Source organism: Amphibalanus amphitrite, unplaced genomic scaffold (genome assembly GCF_019059575.1).
Source record: "Amphibalanus amphitrite isolate SeventyFive unplaced genomic scaffold, NRLGWU_Aamphi_draft 001377F_arrow, whole genome shotgun sequence".
NCBI classification, from domain to species: Eukaryota; Metazoa; Arthropoda; class Thecostraca; order Balanomorpha; family Balanidae; genus Amphibalanus; species Amphibalanus amphitrite.
Genome location: NW_024882870.1, coordinates 111,348 through 139,124, shown reverse-complemented (window position 1 = coordinate 139,124; position 27,777 = coordinate 111,348). Strand labels below are relative to the sequence as shown.

Sequence of the window (27,777 nt, the reverse complement as noted above, 5' to 3'; positions counted from 1 at the left end):
GTTATGAGGGGAGGTCACGTGACGGACCTGACCTTACTAAACTCTTGTGCAAACACGACACATACGAACGATAAGAAACCGACAGCTCTTCTTTCTGCCAAGTGTCATCTTTGTGTGAAGGATTTCTTGGCACTGAGTGTTCAGAAATTGCATTGTTTTTGGACTGTGCAAGTGTGCAGAGGCTCACGAGCGACAACATAGGTCAACAACCTGACGTACCTTAAATATGCGACCTGTACCAGAAGATCCAGCTTGATCAAAAGATTGGACGAGTCAAATTTCAGCTCTTTAGCTTAAAAGAATTTTGAGCTATCTTAAAAAACCGTCAGTGTGGCACCATATCGCCTCCCCGCGCGGTCGGAAGGTAAAAGTTCGCCGGCTCTAACTAAACAAATAGGCGTCGCATCGCAAATTCATTGACGGCGTTCGAAGCGTCGTTCAATTTACTTTCGAAACATATCCTAACATTAACATTTAACTGCCTAGCGCAATCTCCAACAAGCAAAAGTTCCGTGCACTCATCCTCATACAGTGTTAGCGGCCGCCAGCCGCCGGCCGCTGACCCACATTCGCGTCATCAGGGAATGCTGCAACTAATTTATTGTTTCCAACTTTTTTCCCGGAGCGTTCTACCTGGTTTATATAGCCTTGGGCTGGTCCGGCTGGTCCAAGGCTATATATATAGGCTGGTCTACCCTCCCCTTTGATCGCAACCCTCCCCGGCTAAACCACAACACAGCTGCCTCTCTCCCCTCTCTCCCACCCCCACCAGTACCGCCCGATCAAAACTTCGTGCCGCGTCGCCTCGCTGCCCCGCTGCTGTGGTCTTTAACTTCTCAATTCGCCGTAGTGTCGCCTACTTTGTCTTTTGCAGGTTACCAAAGCCGAAGCCGGCGACTCGCCCCCGCGGATCCGTCGGTGGCAGTCAGCTGGCGAGCGGCGGCGCGTCGCCGGCGGCCGCCGCCAGTCGGCCGATGGATACGGTGGGGTGGGGGTGTGTTCCTCAGCTCCTCGTGAATGTGCTCTCCGGGAGGCCTGTGTGAGTGACCAGCGGGCTCGGTTGTGGTCACCTGCCGTGCCGTGACGTGTTGAGACGTGCCATGGCGGACGTGGCCGTGCTGCGTTCGCCGCGTCGCGCGCACGACCTGACGCTGAGTGTGCCGCCGACCAGCAGCGCGGCTGTGAGTGCTGCCGTCAGCGTCAGTGCGGTCTCCATCAGCAGTCGTCCCGTCTCCGACGTACACATCGTGCCGATCGTACACATTGCCAACCAGACGGCCTCCAGTGACACCAGCTCGGTGGGAGCCGGCACGGTGCGCGGCCCTCCGGCGGCGCCGGCGCCGCGCACTCCCCCGCAGCGCCGCTCCATGGACACGCAGACGGAGGCGCCGGCCGCGCCGGAGCCATCGCGCGAGCAGCGGCGCCGGGAGCGCCGCGAGCGACGGGAGCGCGCCGCGCGCCGGCCGCCGCCGCCGCAGCCGCCGGCCGGTGGAGCGCCGCCGCAGCTGCCCGACCTGCTCAACTCGCACGTGCCGCCGCACGGGCCCACCAGCCACGGGCAGGCGCCGCCCGTGCCGCCGCCCTACTCGACACTCCCTCACGGCGCGACGCGGGGTCCGCCGCCGCCTCCGCCACCGCCGCCGCCACCCCCGCCGCCGCTGCCGTCGTCAGGACGGTGTCCGTATGTGGCGCCTCCCGGCTCTCCGCAGAGGACGGCGCTCTGCTTTGGAGATGGATATAACCTGGCCGGAGTCAGCGGGCGAAGGTGAGTCCCGCAGGCCACTGGCCGACGAAAAGCATGAATCGAGTCACAAGTATCACGCGCTGTCGGGCATTACTTGGGCCAAACAATATCGATTATCGATGGTATCTGCCATCGTTCTAGATATTTGTAACAAATATATCCAGTCATGTGACTGCAAAGATCTTCCATTTCAATATCCAACATTTGATGCTGCCTTATTGCGAATCTCGAATAAGGTTTCGGTCGCAATTTCCCTCACCCTACCATTATTGAGATTGAGATACCGCTCAGTAAGCCTCGCGATTTCGACCAATCTGCCGTTCTTTGATTGCATGATCAAACACGGAACAGTCACGGAACGTCCGTTCCCACGCTCTGCCCCCTATCCCTCCGCCCCCCCCCCCCCCCATCATCCCAGCTGGAGCGGTGTAGGGAGGCTGACGCTTCTCCGGTTTCGGGACGTCTCGTATGACTAACTGCAGCGTTCGGGAGAGTCTCACGGGGTGACAGAATGATAGAATCGTCGTGGGCTAGCAGTGGCGATTGGCAATGCTGTCGGGTAGGTACTCGAGGGAAAGTTAACGGGACTGAGTCAATTGAAAAGGAATGAAATGCCACCTTGTCAAATAACGCCTGGTAGGAAATGACAAAAAGAAAAATAATCGATTTATACCACTCAGGGCATCTGCAGAGGACGATGTCGTTTCAGTCGCGCTCGTCGATCTTCCTATTCCTCACTCTAGCGCTGCCTACATCAGAAGTGTCGCTCCAACCTCCCGCTGTCAAACCTTCTTTGCCGCTCCATCGGTCCCGTGGACCATCTCCTCGCGAGTAATTAGTCCTCGACCGGACACCTCCGGCTCCGCTCCACTTTCCTGAGGCGTCACCTCCGCTCGGCGCCTCCTCCACCGCGCCGTGAGTGCGCCAGGCGTGAGTTGGAGGCGTGAGTCGAGACGTGAGTTGAGACGTGAGTCGGAGGCGTGTCGGGCCGGTGCGGCAGTACTCTGTGCACACAGGAGGTCCCGTTACAGCGGCGCACCTCGGCCGCCGTCGGCACCGGTCTGGGTCACGTTCTGGCGTTACCTGACCCGCCGCCGCCGCTGCCGCCGCCGCCGCGTCACTTACGCCGCCCGCTGCGGCACTTTTGCCTCCCCTCGCCGCGCCGCGTCGTTTGTCGTCGCTGTTCCGGAGGCGAGGAGGGTAGACATCGTAAGCTAGATCAATGAGACCGGACGATTAATGTTTTGGTGGTTGAGCGACTGCTTTGACCAAGGCGGTGACGGGAACGGAGCATGTTATGAGAAGCCAGCAACTGGGGCGGAGCATACGAGGTCAACAGGGAAGACTTTGAATTGACGGCCGGTGCTTGTGAGCGAGAGCAGTAGGGTCGAATATTCAGTTTCCCTCGGCTTGTCCTGTTGACCACGTCGTACTTACATGAGTCACCGACAGTTACATTGGCGGGAGTGAGTCAAGTCTCCCTGTCATCGCTTGTCAAAGGAAATCGGGTCAAACTTGTGCCGCCTGCAGTCAGTCTCGTCTGTGCTCATTGTTTGCTAACCCTATATCCGCGCCTCTGCCTTTCCCGCATCGGTAGCTACTGTCAGCCTCGCCTTGTGTCGGCTGACCTCCCTATTTCCTGTCGCTGAGCGCGCCTCTGCTGCGTATGTTCCACCGCCGCTGAGACGGCATTCTCCCCTTTCACTCACTCCGGAGTACTCTCCTATAGCGGACACATGCAGCAAAGTATGTGATCATCCCTCAAATTTCCCCCCTAAATACCTCCCTGCCCTGTCATTCTCCCCACACCTACAACCTACCACAGCTCACCGCCCCCCCTTCTCTCGTACCTGGACGCGCCACTGCGCTGGTGCCCACCGGGCCTACATCCGCCCACTGGGTCTGGACATGTGTGGCCGTCGTGTGTGCCTGCCTCTGTGCCAACCAAAGCGACCGATTCTGACCGCACCTGCCGCTTCTGTCCGCGCTCTGTGAGATGGAAACCAGTTGGGGGGGGGGGGGGGGGCTGGGGAGGGGGTATGGGTGTAATGGGGTGGGGTGGTGTAGGAGTGCTCACTGTTCAGTGCGGGAGGTTACGTGAATGGGCGTGGTGGATAGGTCGGTGGACTCGGTGTTTGAGTATGGGCGCGGTATGGGCATTGAGGTGTGTGACTATATGGGCACAGTCGCCGTCCGTGCTGTGTGGATGTGCTGCTTCACGGTTCACAGCCTCTCGCCGCCCGTCCCGCTGCTGGTTTTCCCACTGTGGAGATGTGAAGTGGCATGTTTTCAGCTGTCAGCGAAGCGACAGAGAATGGGACAGGGCATGGATAGAGAATGAAACAGGGCGCTGGTGAGGGAGAAGCTTAAAGAGGAGCTAAAGAATGGGATAGGTCGGCAGTGGGTAGGAATTCTGACGTAAACTACTCTCTGACGGACGTCTCACGGCCGTCACTTCAGCCTGAGTGTGATAATAACACCAATCGGCCCTCCGAGGCACCTTGAAGCACTTCACACTTGGAGCGCAGCCCGTCAAAATGCTGTCATTACGTCTGTGTCGAGCTGAGGTCACGTGATATTGACATCACAAGGTCCCAGCGTCGGAGAGGCCGTGCGTCCTCCCCCTATCGCCTCTGCGTGGCTCCGTCTTTGTCAGGGGTGAACCAGCTAATGGACCCGGGGCTGCGTCGGAAGGGATGACGCGGCGGGGAGGCCATTTGGTTGGGGATCGCTCCACCCGAGGAAGGGGATGGCTCCACCCGAGGTCGGGGAGCCCGGAGCGCCGCCCCGCGAGGGTGTCCTGTATCAATGTGGCGCCGATACTCGGTGGCTCATCCGGTCTTGGCTCCTCACAGCGGGAGCTCTGGGGTACGGCGACATATTCCTAGGGATAATGATAGGATTGTAATACAAACGAACCGATAATTAGTGGAGGAATGGGGGCAAGCGGGATCGATTGCAGACGCATATGGTCATCAGAGATGTGCGACTTCTGTCCAGCGTTGAATCGCGCTCCTGGCTCTAGCCTATCAACTTCTCAGATTCTGAAGACATTTGACGCTGTTTCGGGCTTCCTTAGCGGCCCTTGCGGGCTGCTACCTTCTGGTGCCGAGGGTACCGTTTATAGTTGTAGTCCGTCCAGCTGGTATTTCTGTCAGGTTGTCCCCATCCTGTCGCATAGAAACCAGCTGTGGTATCAGCACACGAGCTCAAAGTGGTTTGGCAACGTGAACCAAGCGTGCACTGGACTGCCTCATCACGAAATACGGCCTCGGTTTTGCAAGGCGCTCACACAATATGCACATGTGGTAACGCATCTGACCTAAGTGCCCAACCACGCCAATGTGATTTCTTGAAGCGGCACATGTGTTGAGCTTCGGAGCTCCGCCAATGGCGTTCGTGAAGCTTTCCGAGATAATGCTCTTATGCAAATGACCCTGTCCCAAATCGATATCGGATGTAGCGGCCCCGCCTCACACGTGAAGATAGTCTGTCCTCCGCACCATTGTCTTCACGACCAGAGGTCGGCCGAAGCCTGGCTTCGCCCTTGTCCTACACCATCCAATAAGTGGTCACAAAGGGACCACAGCGACCTTGCGTTCCAGACGGGCTCTGCCTGTGTTTGGGACGCACTGACGCTCGGTGGCCGGCGGACGGCCGGACCTGCCCCCGGGGACGCTGGAACCCGCGAGGAGTCCATGTATATTACGCCGTAAATAAGGAATACGGGCGCTGGGAACCGAGGTCGAAGGCCATGCCGATCTCCCGCGACTACATGGCGAGAGATGGGTGTTTTACAGAGGGGAAAGTGTGGTGCACACTGCATACCTAATGTTAGGCGTTTAGTCGCCCATAGTTACTTTTTCTATTTGATAATTTGTTTCATCGAGCTCATTTTAACGGTCAAGTCTTACTTTTGATTCATCCCTTTCTCCTAAAAGTTAGATTCTACTCGATGTTACTACTTACTAAAACACGTTCAAAGGCTTGGCTAGCTATTTGTACCGCTTCTCGCGTACCTCTCATGATTTTCATGACGAATATTTTTCTTGGAAGCCAGTTTGAGACAGGTGTTCTGCAACGTGCAATCTTGTGGTCCACGCGCTGCCCGCCTGCCTCAGCTGCAGCCAGCAACAAACGCCCAACACCCTCTGATTACACTGCTCTACAAATCTCCTTCTTCCAACTACAATCTTCCAGTGTCAACGACCGTCTCGGTCAGTCCCTCAGCAGCCACGACCCGAAGCTCAGACGCATTCGGCGAAACTTCCTCTCATCCAACCACTGCCCGGAGTGAAAAGTTTATCGGAGTGGTGTGAGCGATTGAAGGCGTTCGTTTTCGCATTGGAGGGCCTCAAAACGAACGTGGAGTTGCGGAGTTTGGGAGAAGCTTGGGATCAGATTTTCGCACCAGGTCGATGGTCGCTCGAGGTGGTCGCTGTTCGCACGAGGTGGTCGATCGAAGGACGCTCGATGCGTTCTTGCGTGATGAACAGACAAGTGAGTCTGATTGGCTGGCACGGTTCCGCCAGTGGTTCCGATTGGTCGACAAACTCGCAAACAGCTGCGGTGATTGGCCGCATCCTCAATCATGCTGCCTGTTTGGAGACTTCCCATCACGCTGCTCTGTGGGTTTTGGTCTTCCTCTTTTGGGCAGTTCGACGGAAATTCGTTATGGTTGATTTTCAGATCGTTTGTTGATCCGGGAAAGCCGATTAGCCGAGCAAATGATGACAATGAGGCATATTCAGGATTTAGTTGCATAGAGCGTATGATCAACATAAAAGTTGACCTTGTGTCCCTCAAAACGTCGCAAGCCCTCGAAATCCATAATGCTTGTTGCTTACCCCAATGAAGATTTTACTCCCCATCACATCAACCATCTTCAATCACCTCTCTGCGCGCATTGCCCTCCGCATCTTGGTTTCACCTGTTCTCTCGCCTCTTCCTTTCCCGGACCGTGGCCGCCACAACTGACCCGCCCACCTCACCCCTGACCTGACCTCTTCAGTTCCGTGACCGGTCACCAGACCGACGCCGCGCTCCGCGGCACCTCACCCGTTCACAACAGACGGTCACCGACCCGCCCGGCTCGACGACCCATTTTTCTGTCTCTCCCTCTCTCTAGCTCCGCTCGACGCTCTCCGACCGCTCGCCCGCCGCCGCTCGCTCGCTCGCCCTGCGCTCGCCCTCCCGCCCGCCGCCGGCTGGCGTTACCATGACAACCATGAGGGCTTTGTTGGGTCCGCCGAGTGAGCTGAGTTGACGGCACTTTGCGGCGGAAAGTGATTGCCCGGTGTAAATGTCAATGTGCTATGAACTTTGCCGGACAGAGAGGAGACGGGATGGCAAATGTCAAGGGACGAATTCCTCCCGCAAACAATTATTTCTGGTTGTTTTAAACGTCTTGTTGATGGTTCATGGACGTGCATGAACAGTGGCGGATCTAGGATTTGAGTTTAGGGGGGGCAAACATTGCGCCGCCAGGCAAGTCGGCGAGAATTTCAAACGTCCAGTCTTAGGAGCAAAAAAAAAAAACGAGCTACCCCTATTTTTCTCCTCGGATTTCGGGAATTATTTTTTTTTTTACATTTTTGTCAGTCCGGCCAAGCCAGGGCAGCGCAAAAAAAAATTGCAGCCACCCTTACTCCGGGAGATAGTTAGAGAATAGCTCACCGGCGCTATGGACCAGGGCTGCGGAGTCGGAGTCGGAGTCGGAGTCGGAGTCGGTCGGAGTCGACAGTTGTGACCAAGGTTGTGACCGGAGTCGGAGTCGGAGTCGGAGTCGATTTAAGAAACCCGAGCCGGAGTCGGAGTCGGAGTCACCGAAAATCTGTCGACTCCGCAGCCCTGCTAGGTCTGCGGAGTCGGAGTCGGGAGTTGGAGTCGGTCGGAGTCGACAATTCTGCCCGGAGTCGGAGTCGGAGTCGGAGCTGGTTTTTGAAAGCCGGAGTCGGAGTCGGAGTCGGAGTCGCCGAAAATCCATCGACTCCGCAGCCCTGCTATGGACGGTCCGTCCTCTACCTCCCGCATCACCTCGGCAAGACCTCGTCCGAAAGGTCCGCCCGCGCCGGTTCTCAAGGGCTTCTGTATCCGGAGACCGATAAGGGTCGCAGCAGCAGGTTCATGTGTAAATGCCCACGACCAAAGGCTACATCAGCGTACCTGCGATACTATACGCAGTCAGGGTTGCCACATAGTTAAACGTTTAAGTATTAACAGTTGTTTCCGGTAATAGAAAATGAGATCAGTCGATTAAGAATCCCAACTTGGTGCCTATACCTATCACTGTTCATAATTTGGTTTAGGTGTCAATTATCTGGTTGTTTTAGGTAGTTATTGATGGAAACACCTTTGGTAGGCCATATAAACACATTAACCAATAGCGGATAACCACTGGCGGATCCAAGCGGGTGCCAGGGTGCCAAAATCAGTAATCGGGGTGCCAAAACTGAGTTTGGCACCCCCTTTCGCTCCTCAGTCCTGCATACACATAGGTATGCAGCTCTTGTAGAGACTCTCGGACTTTGGCACTTTTTTGGCACCCCCTTTGGAAATGGCTGTATCCGCCTCTGGACATAACTAATGTAGCCACAGTGGAAATGCTAGGTACTAATGGATATTTAGACCCACCAATATTTTTTCAGCTCCTACACCCATGCTATCTAGCAATAAAATATTATGCAAACACTTCTTATATACCCATGCAAACCCACTGCACTGTCCAACCGCTCACCAGTGTGGTGACCCCTGACCCCACTGGCGTCTGGCGGTCTGCTGTTGACGGTTTGTTTACTTGGTTCAAGGTTTCAATAAATCGCGTTATTTTTTTTTGTAGCAGTAGCAGTAGTAGCACTGCTGATGGATGATGGACTGACATTAATGGGGCGGAGGACTTTTTATCAGCTCACAACTTAATATCACGAATATGACAACCTTCTAGTCCTCCATTTATTTCACATTTTCTTTTCAAACACCATATTTTTAGTATTCAAGTTGTATTTTTTTTAGGGGGGGCAAAAAAATATGTTTGCCCAGAGGTTTTCCGTTTAGGGGGGGCAATTGCCCATTTTGCCCCAACGTAGATCCGCCACTGTGCATGAAGACTGAAGGCATTGTACCGATTTCTTATATGAGATGATGTTTTTCGTACTCCAGCGTAGATGGGTAGCCATTCGGCTTCCACGGTTGACAGTGATGACATCCGTCATCTTTTGCAAACTCGTTAAAGATTTGGGCTGTACGGGGACTCGAACCCCGGGCCTTTGGATTAGCGCTCCAATGCTCTACCTCTGAGCTATACAGACCAAGTACTTTAACGAGCTTTCTGCCAAGTTTTATGCGGATCATTCTAAGGTGTTGTTTTTATCCGCTGGGACTGAGAGCGTGAGATGATGTTTTCTCCAATGCTCTACCTCTGAGCTATACAGACCAAGTACTTTAACGAGCTTTCTGCCAAGTTTTATGCGGATCATTCTAAGGTGTTGTTTTTATCCGCTGGGACTGAGAGCGTGAGATGATGTTTTTCGTACTCCAGCGTAGATGGGTAGCCATTCGGCTTCCACGGTTGACAGTGATGACATCCGTCATCTTTTGCAAACTCGTTAAAGATTTGGGCTGTACGGGGACTCGAACCCCGGGCCTTTGGATTAGCGCTCCAATGCTCTACCTCTGAGCTATACAGACCAAGTACTTTAACGAGCTTTCTGCCAAGTTTTATGCGGATCATTCTAAGGTGTTGTTTTTATCCGCTGGGACTGAGAGCGTGAGATGATGTTTTTCGTACTCCAGCGTAGATGGGTAGCCATTCGGCTTCCACGGTTGACAGTGATGACATCCGTCATCTTTTGCAAACTCGTTAAAGATTTGGGCTGTACGGGGACTCGAACCCCGGGCCTTTGGATTAGCGCTCCAATGCTCTACCTCTGAGCTATACAGACCAACACCTTAGAATGATCCGCATAAAACTTGGCAGAAAGCTCGTTAAAGTACTTGGTCTGTATAGCTCAGAGGTAGAGCATTGGAGCGCTAATCCAAAGGCCCGGGGTTCGAGTCCCCGTACAGCCCAAATCTTTAACGAGTTTGCAAAAGATGACGGATGTCATCACTGTCAACCGTGGAAGCCGAATGGCTACCCATCTACGCTGGAGTACGAAAAACATCATCTCACGCTCTCAGTCCCAGCGGATAAAAACAACACCTTAGAACGATTTCTTATATCTTCCTCAGAGTTATCCATTGCTCTTCCTTCTCATCTCATGTTTTCCGCTCATGACTCTTGGACGAGCTAGCGCCAACCTCAGACCTTTTACGCAGACCTGTCCAGACCTGTTTCGTCAAACAGCTTGTCAGCTGCCTTCCACATGTGACTCACGGCCTTCTGTTCCCAGGGCCTTCTTCGCGCCTAATTCCGGTCAAATCGGCTCCGTTCCACCTCGTCTTGAACCGTTGTCCGTTCCGACCCGTTCCAACCCGTTTTGGACTTATTCACGACTCGTTTAGACTCGTTCCGTCATGACTCGTTTTCGTGAATCGTGGTGTCGTGATGTGGATACCTACTTGTTCTTGAGAGACGACTTTCAATATCTTTGAGATGAGATTGGGTGAGAAAGAGTGATCGACGGTGAACGAAATGTGTTTGAACTATTTTTGGGACCGTTAATAGCGGTGAAAAAATGTGGCATTCACCTTACGTTAATTATAAATGTAGGAGCTTCGTCCGAATTGCTTATTTTTGTCAGATGAGTGTCTGGGCGCGAATGCTTTTCACATGTTAGTGCTTTATGCTTATGTGTTGGGGCGTCTGGCTAACCGACTCGATAAGCCGTTTATTCCATCCCGGCCGTCCTTGGCCTACCTTGGTCCATATGTTGCTGGCATATGGCGCCATTGGCCATTTCGTGACGTGTGCAACTTCTGTCAGCTGGCAGATCGCGCCAACACGGGCTGCACTTCGAACCAACTTCGAACGCTTCGAACATCTGCTCCTCGAGCAGATGATTAACTGTTGAGAGGTTTTTAATTCCCACGTGCATTTCATTGAAGGCTACTCGCCATGCCGGTAAGCTGATTAGCTCTTGTTGCCGGGATAATGAAGGCGATAGGATCCAGGCGGTTTTCACCAAATGGCTCCTGTAATTTACAATTATCGAGGTCGACACTGGGGCTATAATTCTATGGTTTATTATGACTCGTCACTGGCTAATTCGTGCCAGTTAGCTAACCCGAAATCCTCATTTATTATTGTCCAAGTGAAATTTAATGGATGTTTATCGCTCTGGTTCTGTGATGTCCGGTGGGAACCTTATATTATCGACTATCGACGTAACCGGTGGCCTGATATCTTCTCATCTCCTAGACGTATACTTCCAAAAGTGTTTGATTACGGGCAAATAGGTCCGATATATTGTTACTTTTTCATGAACCCGTTTTTCTCAACTTGTTCTTGCATTTTTAGAATGCCCACTGCGTTCTCTTCACCTTCAGAAATTTTCCCGATCACAGCTGAATTCCTCACAGGCTCCACTGAATTCAGTCCTCACTCCTTTGAAATGTGACGCCACATTTGCATCCATGTATGGGTGAATGACGTCACGGAGTGCCACGTTCGACGCATCCCACCCGCAGTGAGCATGGGACGGAGTGGTTTTCGTGCACAACGTGCACAGCCGACTCACCGCCGAGGCGAACCCTGTGATTCAGAGATATCGTGGGATCCATACCTGGATCTCCTCCCGTTGGAAATTCTGTACAGTGCACAGGTAACTATGATTCAGTCTCCTCGTGGGATCCATACCGGTATTTCTTCCAGTCATCTAACTAATTCAAGCTGCTCGTGGGATCCATCATTGAAGCTCTTTCCGTAGAAGAGTTTCTTTAGTTCGAGGATCGACTGAAATTTGGTGGTGATTATGACTGATGGTGGTGGCATGCGCTAGTCTATTATAATAACCCGTTCAATGCACCTGTCCCAGGTATCCGGGACTGACGCTTGAATCAACAGCGCGTTCAGGAAATGTGAGCCTAATTCCGACACCAGAACTTCCTGTAGCATGGGAACCGTGTGGGCTTTGTCTATGCTAAGCTGGAGCTCACTGAAGCAAAGCTGTCCGGCGCACCTGAATTGGTCGCTCAAATGCGGTATGATTCACACCGAGTGGGGATGGGTATTGTGCAATTCGTGTTCCGAGGGAAATCCTTCAATGTGAATCATGCTTTAGTGGAGGTGCCACCTTCGTCTGAAACGAGATTTACGGATTAGATGAGCGAGTTGTCCCCGCTGCTTCTTTTGGCAATGAACGGCAATTCCAGTGCTTAGAAGTGCATTCATCGTTTTTCTGATTGCACGCCGGATTAGAATGGGTCTTTTCTTGCTCTCCTTACGCAAGTTGCTTGATTTATAGCCGTATGTTATAACTAATAGGTATGCATCTTGGCTGGGATACCGTAAATTGTCATATCCAGCATGTGAATATGCAGTTTACCGTGGTTTCCGCTGGTATTTTCCTGCATAAAAGGATGTCTTTTTCCTATCCACTTCACCCTTTCCGGGTTCAGTTCTTAAATCCCACAGCGGCTTTGCATACCACAGCATCAGTCCTTGCACTGATCAGATTACCCGTCACTTTTCCTCTCTCTCTCTCTCTCTCTCTCTCTCTCTCTCTCTCTCTCTCTCTCTCTCTCTCTCTCTCTCTCTCTCTCTCTCTCTCTCTCTCTCTCTCTCTCTCTCTCTCTCTCTCTCTCTCTCTCTCTCTCTCTCTCTCTCTCTCTCTCTCTCTCTCTCTCTCTCTCCTCTCTCTCTCTCTGTCTCTCTCCCCCTCCCTCTCTCCCTCGTCTGTGGGACACCTGAGTTGACCTCCGACCCGTCTGGCCCACCCCTCACACCCCAATGAGCCCCGCTCTCCCCTATTCATACCGCCGTGTCGCGCCGCGTCGCTTTCTGACCCCGGCCGCTCTCTCTCTCTCTGGCGCATTGTCTCGGCGGCGCCACGTCTGTCTTTACCGCGCCGCCACTGTCTCCGTCGCGCCAAGACCGTCTCCGTCGCGTCGAGATTGTCCCGCGGTCACAGAACGACCGGGCGACACGCGGTCGTACCGCCACGGGAGGCGTTTGTGGTCGAGGGCATTCCAGTTCTCTGCTTCAGGTACGCTGGAGGATGTGAACTTTTATGACTGAGATCATGGTGCTAGGTCATCAAGATAGACTTGTCTTCTCAATGGAAAGTGCTCTTTTCTGCAGCTTCTTTGGTGAGCCCACTGCCACTGCCCAACATTTGGCGTACAAATCGAAAGGGAATTCTGAGAAAGTCCCTAACGTTCACCTATCGAAATATTTGGAATGGACTTGAGCCAGCCTAATGGCTTGTTTCTATCGGATGTATTTTTCTAAGTTTCAAACTTTTTCCCGCGGCAGCCTTCTAATTTAACGCTCAAGGGATGTCCTACGAATTACGATGCCTGCCAATTTACGAATCTCGTGTTAAATGATGACATCTCAAGGTCTCCCACGTCCCTAAATTTCGGTACAAAGGATCAACCGACCTTCTGTCCCGTGTCCGACACTCAGACACTGTGTTATACCGCCGTGTCCGTTTCTCACGTGCTGGTCACTTTCTCCTGCAGCGTTTGACGTTTCTCCTGCAGGGTTTTTAACGCCGGTCTCTAACAGAGCACCTATTGTGCCTTGTGTTTCTGTACCACAGATGACGTACGAGGTGTTTCCCTGGGCCATGGTGACTCTCGTGCGTGAATATTGCTCTTATTTGGAACCCTCAGACCACAGCTAAAACGGGAGTGAGTGAAAAAATGCAGATTCTCAATGACCGTTATATTCTAAGTTCGGCGAGGCGCTGCTCACCCTGTTTTTCTATTCACTACAGCCCTATAAATGACTCTGACTGCAATGAATGACTGCCCTGCCAGTGACTGACCGCCCTGCCAATGACTGACAGGTGACCACCCTCCCAATGACTCTGACTGTTCTACCAATGACTCTGACTGCACTGCCCTACCAATGACTCTGACCGCCCTACCAGTGACTCTGACCGCCCTACCAATGACTCTGACCGCCCTACCAGTGACTCTGACTGTTCTACCAATGACTTTGACCGCCCTCCAATGACTCTGACCGCGCTCCGCCTCCCCCGCCGCGGTCTAACCGGTCTAACGGTTTATCCGTCTGTGGGCCGGCGCGGACTGACGCGGCCGCCAACGGTGCACTAGCCGCGGTGCACGGAGTAGTGCACGGTGTCTGACCGTGTGCACTGTACACGCCAGGGTGCGCCGGTACGTCGTGGGTACGCCGCGAACGTCATCGTTGCGTCACAAACGTCGGACAGTCGAGGGAGGGGCTGAAGGAAGGTGTGGTCAATGCACAGAAGCATACAACCGTAGAACCGGTGATGCGTAGCACCGGAGCTATGCACTGCTGGCTATGGAAGTTGGGCCTCCTCGGGGAATGGTTTGATGTTTATATCAGTGAGATGAAATAGTGATGTTGAGTGGTCATGAGCTGCTTAGGCTCGGCCATCCCACAAAGCCCAGTCGGGACATTTGTGCTGCTTTGTGGAAAGCATGGCGCAAGCTTGTCTCTTTTGGAAAGCTCGATGTAAGCCCGTCATTTTTGTGGAAAGGCCGGTACTTTATAGCGGTCTAGTTGAACCACAGATCCGGGATCGAGATGAATCAGTCCTACTCGGTCACAAACTCGGGTGCAAACGTTGTGGTCGTGGTCATATGATCCTTGTTTCTTTCTACCGTTGGACGCTTTGATTAGTTCCTTTCCGTTTTTGTTTGGCAGGTTTGGTTCTTTCGCCATCTCGCTGCTTTTGGATATTTCTTTCTGATTGCCTGCTGTGGAATGAATGAATGAACGGATGGAAGAAGTGTTATCAGAATGAACACTTACCTCTCACCATGCATCCTGCGTTTAAAACCGGCGCCGCTTTTGGGCGCTGCTACAGAACAGCGCTTTTAATGCGCTTGTCTCTCTTATCCCTTTAGCAGCAGCCTAAGATGATGCGCTGACTTTCAAGTCTTGAGGTGTATGTAGTTAGCTAAGACAGCGGACCCTCGCTGGGGATCTCTGCTCCCTTTCATTCTCTCCACACTGAATCTTTTATTGTCACCCTCTGAGCTGTGAGCCGTCACATGACCTTATGTCTGACACTGCCCAGCCTTCTCCCTGTCGGAGGCAATCTCACGATATTAGAAATTGGCGCTGAATGCCGGGGCCATTATCGCGCTAGATCCCTGGGGCGTCGTACACGGCTGCGCGGAATGCCGCGATGCCAGTCCGCGATGCCAGATCCCCTCCTTTGAAGCCTAATTGCCGGCTGTGTAGCCACTTATCCCCCCCCCCCTTCCCCGGCTCCCTTAGGCACCCAGACCTGACAAAGCATTAGCAGCTCGCACGCCATCATAAAACCCAGCTGCCGGCACCGGGATCCGGCAGAGATTGGGGTGCCGATTTGAACGGGGCGAGACGCGCGCGGGCATTGTGGTTCATGGGGATCAACGACCTTCCTTTGATTGTCGGGATGTGCCCTTTCATGGAGTGAATGGGCCAATTGGAATGGGGCCGCTAGAATAAAATGTTGGTGAATCAAACATGAGTAAGACGCAACTTGCTGATATCTTTCCTTCATATGTTTTGGCTATTCAAAGGAAATGCGCCGAGGTTTGCCTACTGTATGTGGGATAGATTTTGAGTCATGATGATAATGATGTTGCAAATACTTCATAGCGAATAGGGTTGAAGTCATTTCGTGTCCTAATATTTGACATTGCTGGTTGATATTTGGTCTCTTTGTGTGTCACGCTGCGTCGCAGTCCACCACACCAACTGCGTTTGATGGGTCTGTCACGACTCGCTCCAAAGCTCCAATCAAGTGGCGCCACGGGCCGCCCCACTGCCCACGCCGTCTGATGGCGTCAGCAGAGCCATGCAGGGTCTCTGAGAGACCGCTCTCGGTCTCGGAAAGACCATTCTTGGCCTCTCTGAGCCAGCTCCTGGCTCGGCAAACGGTCCGCGCCAGCTGCTAGTCCCGTGCACAGACGTGCACCGTGATTTGCACTGTGTACAGGTGTAGCGTGACAGCGGGCGAGAGACAACGACCTGAATCACACCCTCTGGATGGTGGATGAAGATGTGCTACTTTTATTCCTCGGCGTCGCGGTCGTAGCCAGCTGAGGTCCATGTGGTGTGCTTCTTCTAGCAAAGAGAGGATAAGTGAATTTAATGCGCCGATTTCTGGCCACGCGGTCGCCACAGAGGCGCGGCTGAGCGGACCGGAGGATCTGCGGACTCAATCCCTCGTGTCGCTTCGTTTGATGATGTCGTCAGCGACGTTTACGGCTATCTCGGTTCCAGCAACGAGCGCTGTCAAACCCTGAAACGGTGCTGTACTTGCCGACGGAGGATGTCCGTTTGGCTTCGCACGAGTTGATGGTCCGTGAAGCGTCGATGTCGGCAGCAGTGGTAAATCGAACTTTGGTTCAATTCTGCAAGAGTTTTCAGTGTCTGAGAAACCTGAGACGGCCTTCAAATATATGTTCAGTGAGTTACGCAAATTTGTCATCGGCGATGCGACAGTGAATTGATGCTGAGCTGTGATCTTAAAATCCGTTTTGAAAGCACATCTTTTCCTTCAGCGCTGAATAATGTCAGTGAATAAACATTTGTTTTACTTACGCGACTGACTTCTGTTCAGGGCAGCCGCGCACTGTCGCCGTCAGCCTGTCTCGACCAATGGCGCTACAGGCCGGCTCTCCGCCGCGCTGCTGTCAGCGCTGACACGCCCACTCTGAACACGCGCCACCTGTGAGCTGCGGCCACAAAGAACTCTGTCACTCTGCGGCGGTGGCGTGTTTTTCTGGTTCGACGATGGCGTAACGCAGCTGGTTTAGGTGGTGGGCCTCCCTGGTGTCACCTGCCGAACAAGGTCGGCAAGGTCGTCTCCTGGGGACGCCTCACAGGGGCAGAGACGGATTGTTTGGGGCGTTGAAGGAATCAGGTCAAGGATGTTTTTGGTTCCAAACAATTGCCACTTTATTTGTGAGATTTGTTCGTAGGTAATTTGGTGTGAGATCGTGGTAATTCAGAGGGATCCCTCATCTAATATTTCCGGTGATTTACCTACAGGCTGTTTAAGTTTAACTACCTACCCCGGACGGGAACGGAACCCAACCCTGTCACCTTTCCCGCTTTATTGAACACTCCTAACTGAGCGTGACCTTTCCGAGTTCTCGGGAGACATCACCGAACTTCCGCGGAGACTCATCAGCGTGTTAACGAGGACAGGCCGTCTCCGCAAACGTCGACTGGTCTTCGCACACGTCGACTGGTCTGGCAGAGTGAGAACCGGTCCACGGAGATCTCTGTCCTACCCGAACGTCTCAGAACGCTATCCGGTACTTGTGTCTTCCCTTCGACGTTATGGCATCTGCGAAATCTGACACACCTGTTCGTTTCCTTCACGACGAATTCTTTGTCAGCGCAATGCTGTGGCTATATTCTTTCGCTGGTCGGAAAGCATAAATGCTCATCACCGTCCATCACTTATAACTTCCCGCATATTCCTCCATTATCTGTGTCTCGTCCCTCCGCCATTGCACTCTTATGAGTCAAGATGCCTCCCCATTTCGACGCCCTGTCTGCGCCTCTGCCGAAATGATGCGTCACGTTCAGGCGAACCTGGACGGACGGCTGTGGCGAGTGGTCCAGCGACCAAGGTCGCGGCCACGGCGCCGCCTGCGCTGCTGAGACGATCGGCGGCGCAGGAGAGGCGATCGGTGGCGCAACTAAGGTGCTGGATGCGGTTTGGGAAGGAGATCGGTAGCGCTAGACATGGACGAAGACATTGCTGGATGCTGTCTTCAGCACACGAAGCTGTGCGGGTGATTCCAAGAAAGGTGTTAGAAGTTATACAAGCCGATGTTCGCTTTTTATCCGAACAATCATACCATCCTAAAAATTTCTCCCAGTGGATGTTTTTCAGTGTAACTAAGCAGGATGTGGAGTGTTGAAACCTCCAAGCACCACCTATATCGTTCCTAAAACACCATTTGTAAACCCCAGCAAAGCGAATCTCCGAACTCCTGCAGTCTGTCTGCTGGTCTCTTGCAGTCGGTCGTCGTGGGAGGATGAGGTCTGCACGTCAGATACGTGGCTGTCACCGGTGTCAGATACGTGGATGTCACCGGTGTCAGATCGCCGGGTGATTGTCCTGACACGCTCCACGGAACCGCGATGGTGCGGTCCGATGAAGACGGACGGCGTAGCGGGGTACGTGTTGGCTAACGGTGCGGTGAAGTAAGAGGAGGCTTTGGGGATTGCCACTGTGAGCAACGCGGGGATGTCTGTTTCGTTAGAGATAGCATCTTTAGCTATCTTTGATGCATTAGAGTGAGGCGAGGTCTTGGCAGATCAGAATCTTCCCTCGTCCAACAGCTGCCGGTGTTCTACTTGACGAACTGTTCAACTCTAACTTATTTAACTCATAGTAGTACCATATGAACGACGTTCTCTCAGTCCGCTGAAATCCATAGCTCCTCTTGCTTTAGAGTTATCTAGTCAACAGTTTTTTCATTGTGGAAGATGAGTTTTCTGCAATGTTATTTCATTTGGTGCTCCCCTGCACGCCTTTTCCCTGGGCTCCTGCCTCTTCGAGAGCCCAATATCTGTCTCACATTATTTCTCCTCGTTCCCCTCTGTCGGTCTTCGCGCGCCTCTTCTCGCACATAATCTCTCCACTTTTTCTGACTATTCGTCTCCCCTTCTCCCTCCCCTTTCTCCTCCACTCTATCTTCCGTCGCTTCCATCCAACCCTCCTTCATTCCCCTTCAGTCCCTCCCACTTTGCTGGGGAACAGAGGAGAACGCCGGGCCACGTGAAGGCCGAGAGCATCCCACCAGTTAGAATTTCTCTCACGTTGTGGGCCGTCTGCCAAAAGCGCCGCGGGCAAAAACCCACTCCGGCCTGGCGTTGGCAGCCGGGACCGGGACGCGGCGCGCATCCCGCTGGGTCTCGAGGAGTGGAGAGGATCTCAAATGAGACAACCCGGTGAACGGATTAGGGGAGTTCGTTGGGGTGTTTGAGCGGATCAGGGCGAGGACAGGGCAGATGAGCGCAGCGCTGTTGTTTATTGCATGGTGACGCAATGGAACTTGGAAGTGACTTGAGTAGGGGACAGGTTGCAAGTTGCAACTGGTTCCGCTTCGCTCGACATTTGCTTGTGGTGTCGCTGCCAAACCTTTGTCTTGTCCAGTTGAGCCCTAAATAGGTACTCAGCTTACGATGACAAATTTTCAGCGCAAATCCACTTCAGTCAAACCCACTTGCCAGACGAGCGGTGGATGCTGTGCTTGCTTTATTGAGGCTTAATTAGCTAACCATGAGATTCACGAATTTCATTGGTGGTGCATTGCTCGAGTGAACCTTCCTTGAACCTTCTTCGAGTGAACCTTCCTTGTAACCTTTCCGTGCTTACCGGCTTGTAAGCACATCCCAACGGTAGTCACTGTTTTCTCCACTGTCATGGGGTGTCTGGCTTGAGTCTCAACCAGTCACCTGGTGCTGATAGGAAATGCGCATATGTTGCAGCCTGCATTACGCATGAGAGGCGAAAGTTGATCCTGTCCTTCAATAATGCACGGAGCCTCGTGCTTCCTGCTTGGTTATGCCGCGCTAGTGAAAGTGTTCTGACCAGCACTGGCTAGTTGCCATGTTTGTTGTCATCAGTGCTGTTTTAGATGCTGTAGCAAATTCTTTCAATGCCCAGATTACTACTGATCAACCAATTTATTAGCCATTTACGCTGCCATGAAGGAACCAGATAAACAATTAAATTTTATTTAATCTCTCACGATTCTACCTACCTCAGAACCACAAGGAAATGGAAATGTTTTTATGACGTGTAGTGAGTCTACCTTACAATAAAAAATGTATCGACCTTGTGTCGATGCTGGTAGTTTTCGAGTGATCTACCAGAACTTTGAACAACTTCCCGGATCCAGTGTTCTGTCCCTCCATTCCGCCGAATCTTTTTTCAGTTAGGATCATCACCGAGATAGTAACCACCTGTCATCCCTGGGAACCTCCTCCGGAGACATACCACCTCTCCAAAGACAGTTCTTGACGGCTGTTTCGCCGTTACGGTTGGCCGCACCGCCAACTTGCCTCGTTTATGACCTCATAAGTGGAGGTGGCCTGATCGTCACGGCACGATATAGTCGTGACTTGGCGGAATGACTGTCCAGTTGCGGCAATATGGCGGCGCCCATGAGACTTCTTGTCGACGTGGCCCGACGATTCGCTCACTTTGCCGCAATGCTGACTCCAGCTGAGATTGACTGACTGGTGAGGGTACATTCAACTTGCATGCGGCTGCCGTTTGGAAATGTGTGCACCCAGAACTGGTTCTACCGGGTGACTAGACTGCCCACGGCTTATCCCGGCTTTGTGTGGAGAGTCGGTATGGGGTTTACAAAGAATTGGGTCACGGGGTGCGCTGAGCACAGGCGCGGAAAACTGAGCAAATAATGGATTTGCTAACAGGCCCAGTTTGTGTTTCATTATTTCTCTTTCGCTACCATTTCGTCAGCTAATTGGAGTTGAATAGAATGTCATAAGAGGCTGGAATTCACTTGGTCAAGAGTTTGGGCGAGCGAGCGTTTCAAAGGAGAACGGCCCAGAACCGTTGTAGTTGTCGGAATCAGGGGTGTAACTTTTACTTTTGAGATGGGGGTGCACTTGGTGATGGGGGCGACCTTCAGTGAGGATAGGGGCGCTTCCAAGGAGCATACATGGTACATATCTCTCAACATGCGCGCACACAGGATTTTTTAACGGGGGGGGGGGCACGACCTGCAAACTGGGGCCTTCATGCCGAAGGACCACAGACCCCAGCCAAAAAAGTTCCCCAACGTGATTATATTTCGGTTGACTTGAAACTTAGCTTCTGTCGATACATGATAAAACAATTACTTCAGTTGCCGTTCAATTTTCAAAGCATTAAAGGGACCCTCCCACCTTCAAAAAAGTTAATGAATTGGCATGAAAGTGATGTCCCTTGGCTCAGAAAGAGCGAAAACGAATATCTACCAAATTTCACCGAAAAATATTCACTGGTTTTCAAGATATTAGGCTTTTACTTTTGTTTACTTTTTGGGATCTCCCCTGTTACTAGCGACTTTATTTGGAAGCAATAATTTGGCAGCCTTAAAGTGCGGCAGACGTTGCGCGCAAAGCAGCGTATACCACCACGTGTTAACGATGGTTTTAGTCTAAGATTTAAAAATCGTTAGATCTCCGCTGACGTCACAAGTTCTAAGGGGGCATTCCAATGCATTAGCCCCTTAGAATCCGAAAACTGCAAGTTTGAAATTCCATATCTTCGAATTAAAGCATTTTTCGATGTTGTGAGTGCCCAAACCGGTATTTGCAGGCCATTGGCTATCTCAACTCAAAACTAATGTTAAGGTGGGAGTGTCCCTTTAAATGCTCCATTTTTGTTTACGCAGCATGTTTCATTCAAATACGATCCAGTGAGTCGTTATCACCATTTTAATGTCTCTCAATTTTGGTAAAATGCTTTGTTGGTATATTTCGAAATTCAGACTTAAGAGTGATCACCATTTTGTGTTGCTCCAATTTAGTTTGAACACAGTCTGATGCTGCAAATGGGATTGCAGTTCATTTATATTAACCCAAGGCCCTCTAACCGGCGCACCGATAAACGGGTGTCAAGGCTTCTACTTATAGGTAGGTACAATAACTTTTCAAATAAAATGAATATTTGTCATGTGCAGTTTTAATTGTAAGAGCACTAAACACCCCAATGTTAGAGTCCAAGCTGGTCGCGTCTGCCTACCGCGTGCCGACAAACACCACGGGCCAGCTCACCGCCGATCTGGAGGACCTAGAGAACCAACTGCAGTTCATGCTAGCCAACTTCCCACGTGCGACGCTAATCATCTGCGGTGATTTTAACCACTGTTTGTTGAAAACTAAGCGTGCCGGTTCACCAAATGCACTTGTGAATATGTTTGATACTTATGGTATACATGTTACTAATTCTAGACAAAGCACCTACCGCCCAGCCGACAGTTTACTTGATGTGATTGCCACCAACCGAACTGACCTTGTTCAGCGAGCCGGTGTTACCCGTTGCCACTACGGAGGGCCTCATGACTTCACTCGAGTGTTGTTGTCCCGTGAGAGTCGTACACTTGTGCACCGTGCCGGACATGTATACCGCCGCGCCATCAATAAGGTAGACGTAACGGCATTTAGTCAGCGACTTGAAGATACTGACTGGTCGCGGGTGCTTACTGCTGACAGTGCTGAGAGTAAGTGGATGCATTTCCAGCGTACATTCCTGTCACAGCTGGATACTGTCGCACCGCTAAACCGCGTTCGTGATAGACGGGACACTGCGCAGCCTGTTTCGCCTGACACGCAGCGGCTATTGCAGCGCCGCCGAGCGGCGCTGGCTGGGAACGATCGGGCTGCATACAAGGAGGCCAACCGGCTGTGTCGCGCCTCCATTCGCCGTGACTGTCGTGAGCGTTACGAGACGGAGATCAGGAAAGGCGATCGCGGTGGACTTTGGCGAGTGCTGCGACCTGTCATAGGACGTAGGCAGCGGCATTGCGAGATTCCTCGGATTACACCTGATGCGCTGAACGAATATTATGTCACCGTAGGACTTAGTACTGCTGCCAGTGTGCCGGCCACCACTGCCAACGTGCCCACTCGCCTGCCGCGTGTGTCTACCTGTTCTTTCGACGTGTGTCCCATTGATATTGACACGCTGTACGCTACACTCGTGGCGATGAAACCGTCAAACTCGACAGGAGTTGACGGTATCAGTGTGTCGATGTTGCAAAGGTTTTTTCCCTGGTGTAGGACACGTGCTGCTTGATGTTGTAAACGCGAGCCTTTCCACCGGGGCGGTGCCGCGTGCGTGGAAACATGCGTTGGTCACGCCTATCCCCAAAGGTGAAGGTGCTGTCAAACCATCTGAGACGCGACCGATATCAATCTTGCCTGCTGTTATGAAAATAGTTGAACGTATTGTGCAGGTCCAACTTATTGCTTACCTGGAAGAAAATTGTTTGCTTTCTGACCCGCAACACGGATATCGCAGGTTCCATTCAACGGAAACGGCACTTCATGCAGTGACTGACCTGGCACTTCGCGCTATGGACAGTGGGCAGATATGTATTTTGGTGTTACTTGATTTGTCAAAATGCTTTGATGTTATTTCTCATGACAAACTTTTGGAAAAGCTGCACCTTTACGGTATCACCACCACATGGTTCCGAGACTATTTGGCCGATCACTCGCAGCAGGTGCAGGTACGGTGTGCTAATGGAAATGTGATGCTCTCTAACACCAAAAACAATGTTATCGGTGTGTACCAAGGAGGCGCGTTGAGCTGTATTTTGTATATGCTTTTCGCCAATGACCTAAGCTTACATGTGCCAGACAATGTCAGCGTCGTACAATACGCAGACGACACGCAGCTGCTTATCACAGGCAAGAAGCGTGACTTACACCAGCTCATCGTCCGTATGGAAGAGACGCTAGTTACTGTATTTCAATGGTTTACTGTATTTCAATGGTTTTGTCACAACGGCATGAAAGTGAACGCGAGCAAGACCCAGATGCTGGTGCTTGGGACTCCGTCGATGTTGCGTGATCTGCCTCCTGTTACACTTGAGTTCTGTGGAAATGCTATTCCCGATTCTAGGGTAGTTAAGAACCTCGGCGTGATAGTTGATCGGCATCTCAACTTTGAAGCCCACATTGACGCCATGTCCCGTAAATGCGCTGGGATCCTGATTGCCCTGAACCATGCACGCCACGTTATACCCAGTTCTGTCGTGAAGGGCATTGCACAGGCACTCGTGTTATCCATTGTGCGGTACTGCATGTCTGTATATGGATCATGTACTGAGACCCAACTCCACCGTGTGCAGAAAATCATCAAATTCTGTGCACGTGTTGTGACAGGAAAGCGGCGATGTGACCACAATTCTGACGCAATATCGCAGCTTCGCTGGCTCACGGCTAAGCAGCTTGTGGCCTACCATACAATGTGCGCTGTCGATCGGACAATAAGGTCAGGCCAGCCGGACGCCATACTCCAGACTTTTGGACCGCGAGCGCGTCAGCGGCACAATCATGACACCAGACGGGCTGATCTTTATACCCTACCAACAATCCGAGTTGAGGCAGGCAGGCGGCGACTCTGTTATCGCGGAATGTCACTCATTAATAACTCGCGCATTGAGCCCGGCATTCCATCTTTTCGGGCTGAAGCGAAGCGATTTGCTATGTCGTTGTGAGCTTCAGTGTTTTGGTGTCGCGCTCGCGCGCGCCCGCGTGCATGCGTATGTGTAAGAATGAGAGTGGCCGTAGTGTCTTGTGTTCCAGCTTCCCTTTCTGCTCTACATAAGACGTGAATGAGTGAAAAGCCACGTTTATTGTGGACCTTATTCGAATACATCTGAATCTGAATCTGAATCTGAATCCAATGGTACAAAATTGGGTATTACGAAATGACATTAAATTCGTTTGCACGAATATCAATCAATCAAATTTATAACGAAATTGCATTTAGCTTTTTCATTCCGAAATTTTATAGAATCGGGGTGCCCTTTTTACGCTCGGCGACTGGTGACACCCACTTTTGCTGGAATCACCTTTTTTATTGGGCGCCTTTCTTCTGCTGGGGTCGCCTCTCTCTTGCTGAGGTCACCCCTCTTCTGCTCGGCGGGACTTGCTTCTGATGGGCGCTCCTCCTCTGCTGGGGTCTCACACTTTTCTGCTGGAGACTGACACCTCCCTTCCCGGGTATGCCCTATTTTTGCTAGAGGCGTCCCTCTTCTGCCGGGCGAGCCCAACTTCTGCTTAAGTCGCTCGACCTTTCTACTGAGGGCGCCCTTCTTACTCGGCGAGCCCAACTGCCGCTTGAGGTGTCCCATTTTTATTGTATGCGCCCCCTTCTGCGGGCAGCGCCCCTCTTTTGCGGGGCTGCCCCTCTTCTGCTGGAGGCGCCCTCTCCCATCTTCTGGTGGCGGCGCCCCTCTTCTGGTGAAACCGCCCCTCTTCTGCGGGTGCGTACTCTTCTGCTGAAGGTGCTCGGCAATATCTGTTGGGGGCATTGCTCTTTTGCTGGGGAGCCCCTGTTCTGCTGGGGATGCCCCACTTCCGCCGGGGCCGCTGGGTCCCCACTGCTGCTGGACGAACCCAACTTTTGCTCCAGGTGCCCCTTTTGTATTGGGGCGCCTCTATTCTTTAGGCATCCCTCTCCTGGTAGGGCGCCCCTTTCTGCTGGGGTGGCCCTATGCTGGGGGTACTCTTCTGCTGGGGGCGCCCCACTACTACTGGACGAGCCCAACTTTTGCTTGAGGTGCCCCATTTATATTGGAGTGCCTCTCTTCTTCTGGAAGCATCCCTCTTCTGGTGGGGCGCCCCCTTTCTGCTGGGTAGCCATTCCTGTGTTGAGGGCGCTCCTTTTCTGCTGGAGGCATCTCTCTTCTGGTTGGGCGCCCCCTTTCTGCTGGGGTGCCCTTCTTCTGGTAGGGCGCTCTTCTGCTGGTGAGGCGCCCCTTTCTGCTGGGGTCGCCCGTGTTCTACTGAGGGCGCTCTTCTACTGGGCGAATTCAAGTTCTGCTTGAGGGGCCTCATTCCTACTGGGGGCGCCTCTCCTCCGCTGGGGCGCCAGTCTTATGCTTGACGATCCCAACCTACGTTGGAGGTGCCCCACTTTTGCCTCGGGCGCTCCACTTTTGCTGAGAAAGTCCCGTTCTTGCCGGGGTGCCCCTTTCACCCATTTTTGGGGAACGATACGACTGGACGCTTTCCAAGCCCGCAGGCAGCACGACGCCGGTCACGAGACGGAATGTAGCCGGGATATCACCCTCACCATCTGCTGTTCAAGAGCTTATCGGTGTCGGGCAGCGTGTGGGGCGCCGCTTAGCCTATGGGGGTGCACTTTGACGTGATGGGGGTGCTCTTTCAGGGGATGGGGGTGCACCTGCACCCCCATACATATAGAAAGTTACACCGCTGGTCGGAATGTCAGTTTTTGTTACCGCAAAAAAGCTGAGGGGGTCGTACCGAAGTGATAATATGGCTGGGCTTTTATTGACTGAACACTGAACAGCTTGTAACATTAATGACAACGTAGCTGCCCTGCCTCTAAATGTGATCGGAAAATATGTGATTCTGCGTATTTGAACATATAGGCCTATGGTATAACATTGTCCCTGCCAAATGCCGATGCCGAAAGCAAGTCCTCTATATTGCAAGACACGCACTTCTTTGTGTTCAGGCATTCTTTCACAAATACGGCTTCGGTGCGCTAGTCGTTACATGAGTAGTGGTTAGCTACGATGATAAGTTGCGTGCTATCACCATGCGTAGCTGCTCTGAGAAATCCAACGCCTCGGCCTGACATCGGCATTTCCCTTCGAGCCCCGCGGCCGCCTGTTGCGATTCAGGAGCGCCCGCCACGCCGGCCGCGCCCGGGGGCACGGATTCTGCTGACGCCAAGGTCCGTCCCGCCCCGCGGCACCCCCTCCCCCCCCCCGCCCCCGGTGGGCGCCGCACGCGGAGAATGCGCCCAGCCGTGAGAAGGGAGACTGCAACGCCGCGAAATCGTCGACCGCCTAGCACCAATCTGGGCATGTCGCGCCTCTGGGGATTGGCTGAGACGACTGAAACGGAGAGAGTTGATGGAGTTTTAGGGGTGGGAGGAGTTTGGTCTCGTTTGTATGCGGAGCTCATTAGTCATGAAGGGATGACTCGGTGAAAGAGTCCGCTAAGATAGTGGTTCGGGTGGAGGGAATTTTATCGCTCGCTTCACGATCAAGTAACAAGCGAGACGTGAGCTGATTGCTACACCTTTTTGCCACGTGATGATTGTAATTGCACGTAAACTTTTCATCCTTTTGTCAATATTCATGTCGACTTTTGCCTATTTATGTAGCTAACTAATTCCAGAGAAATAAGGCTCCCATAAGTATTTCATGATTAGCTACAGCCATATGTCCATATGTTCTAAATCAATCAAGAAGACCTGCTGTTATCCACCCACTTCATGCGCTTTTAGCAATGCCAATGTATTCACAAGCTACTGCAGGGTTTCTGCTATAAGCGCTGCTGTAAGTCCTCGATACTATACGGCAGCGCGCCTGGCCGTATCACGCCTTGGTTCGGTAGCACTACCACGCATGTTAGTGGCGTGTGGTCGCACCCAGCTCTGTCCCACAACCCAGCTGACAGCTGAAAGAGAAATCGTTCCGCCAGAGGCTCCCATGCGGGCTGCACCGGTGCGCTCGCAGTTCCGTGTCGCACTGGGACCCAGACGAGATCTCGGCGCAGTTTTCCGCTTATTTTTAGGAAGTTCCGAGATAAGTTCGTGTGCTGATTCTGGGTTGGGTCAGCAGTTACGTGCAATAACGGACTCGGAGACAGTGGTTTCAACTCTCTGCAAAATCGGCGGTGAGTACGATTTTTCCTCAATGGACGTCACGTCATTAGGATATATTTCCGCTTTCCTATCTCCACATTTTCCTGAGGAATGCTGTTCTGCACAGAGTCTAGCTTGTGGTGGGCTGAAGCTGAGGCCTGTCAACGTTTTGATGATGTTCTGGAACACATATCGCAAGGGTTCGCGGCCTTTTGACACACAATGGCAGGGTGCGGCGAACGTTGTTGAATTTATGACATCTCCAGCATGGGATCTCTTATCTTGAGTGGGTGCGAAGGCAGTGCGTCGATGGCCCGCCTCCGTATGAATCACTCTCACGTCTTAAGGAACTCAATGCAGCCCATTGCGTACGTTTTTAGTTGTTCCAGCACACTGTCAATCTTAGAGTCACGCATGGTTATAAGTGGTTCCGGGTATTTAATGGCCCGCTATGGATTTATATGCGACTTCAATAGCGATAGCTTGTACAACAAGACATGACGAACAAAGCCGATCTGCCTTGACCTCTGCGTTGTGTGGGGCTGGACC

General features: G+C 52.4%; 1 protein-coding gene across 2 annotated transcripts in view; it reads left to right on the top strand.

Annotated features, from left to right (window-relative positions):
* Positions 1 to 884: 884 nt before the first annotated feature.
* Positions 885 to 27,777, top strand: part of LOC122372599 — a 90,995-nt gene continuing 64,102 nt past the window's right edge. For both annotated transcript variants that reach the window (XM_043349996.1, XM_043349995.1), the window contains exon 1: positions 885 to 1,765. In XM_043349996.1, coding sequence (XP_043205931.1) covers positions 1,101 to 1,765 — 665 coding nt within the window. In that variant the 5' untranslated portion in view covers positions 885 to 1,100. The remainder of the gene's footprint in view (positions 1,766 to 27,777) is intronic.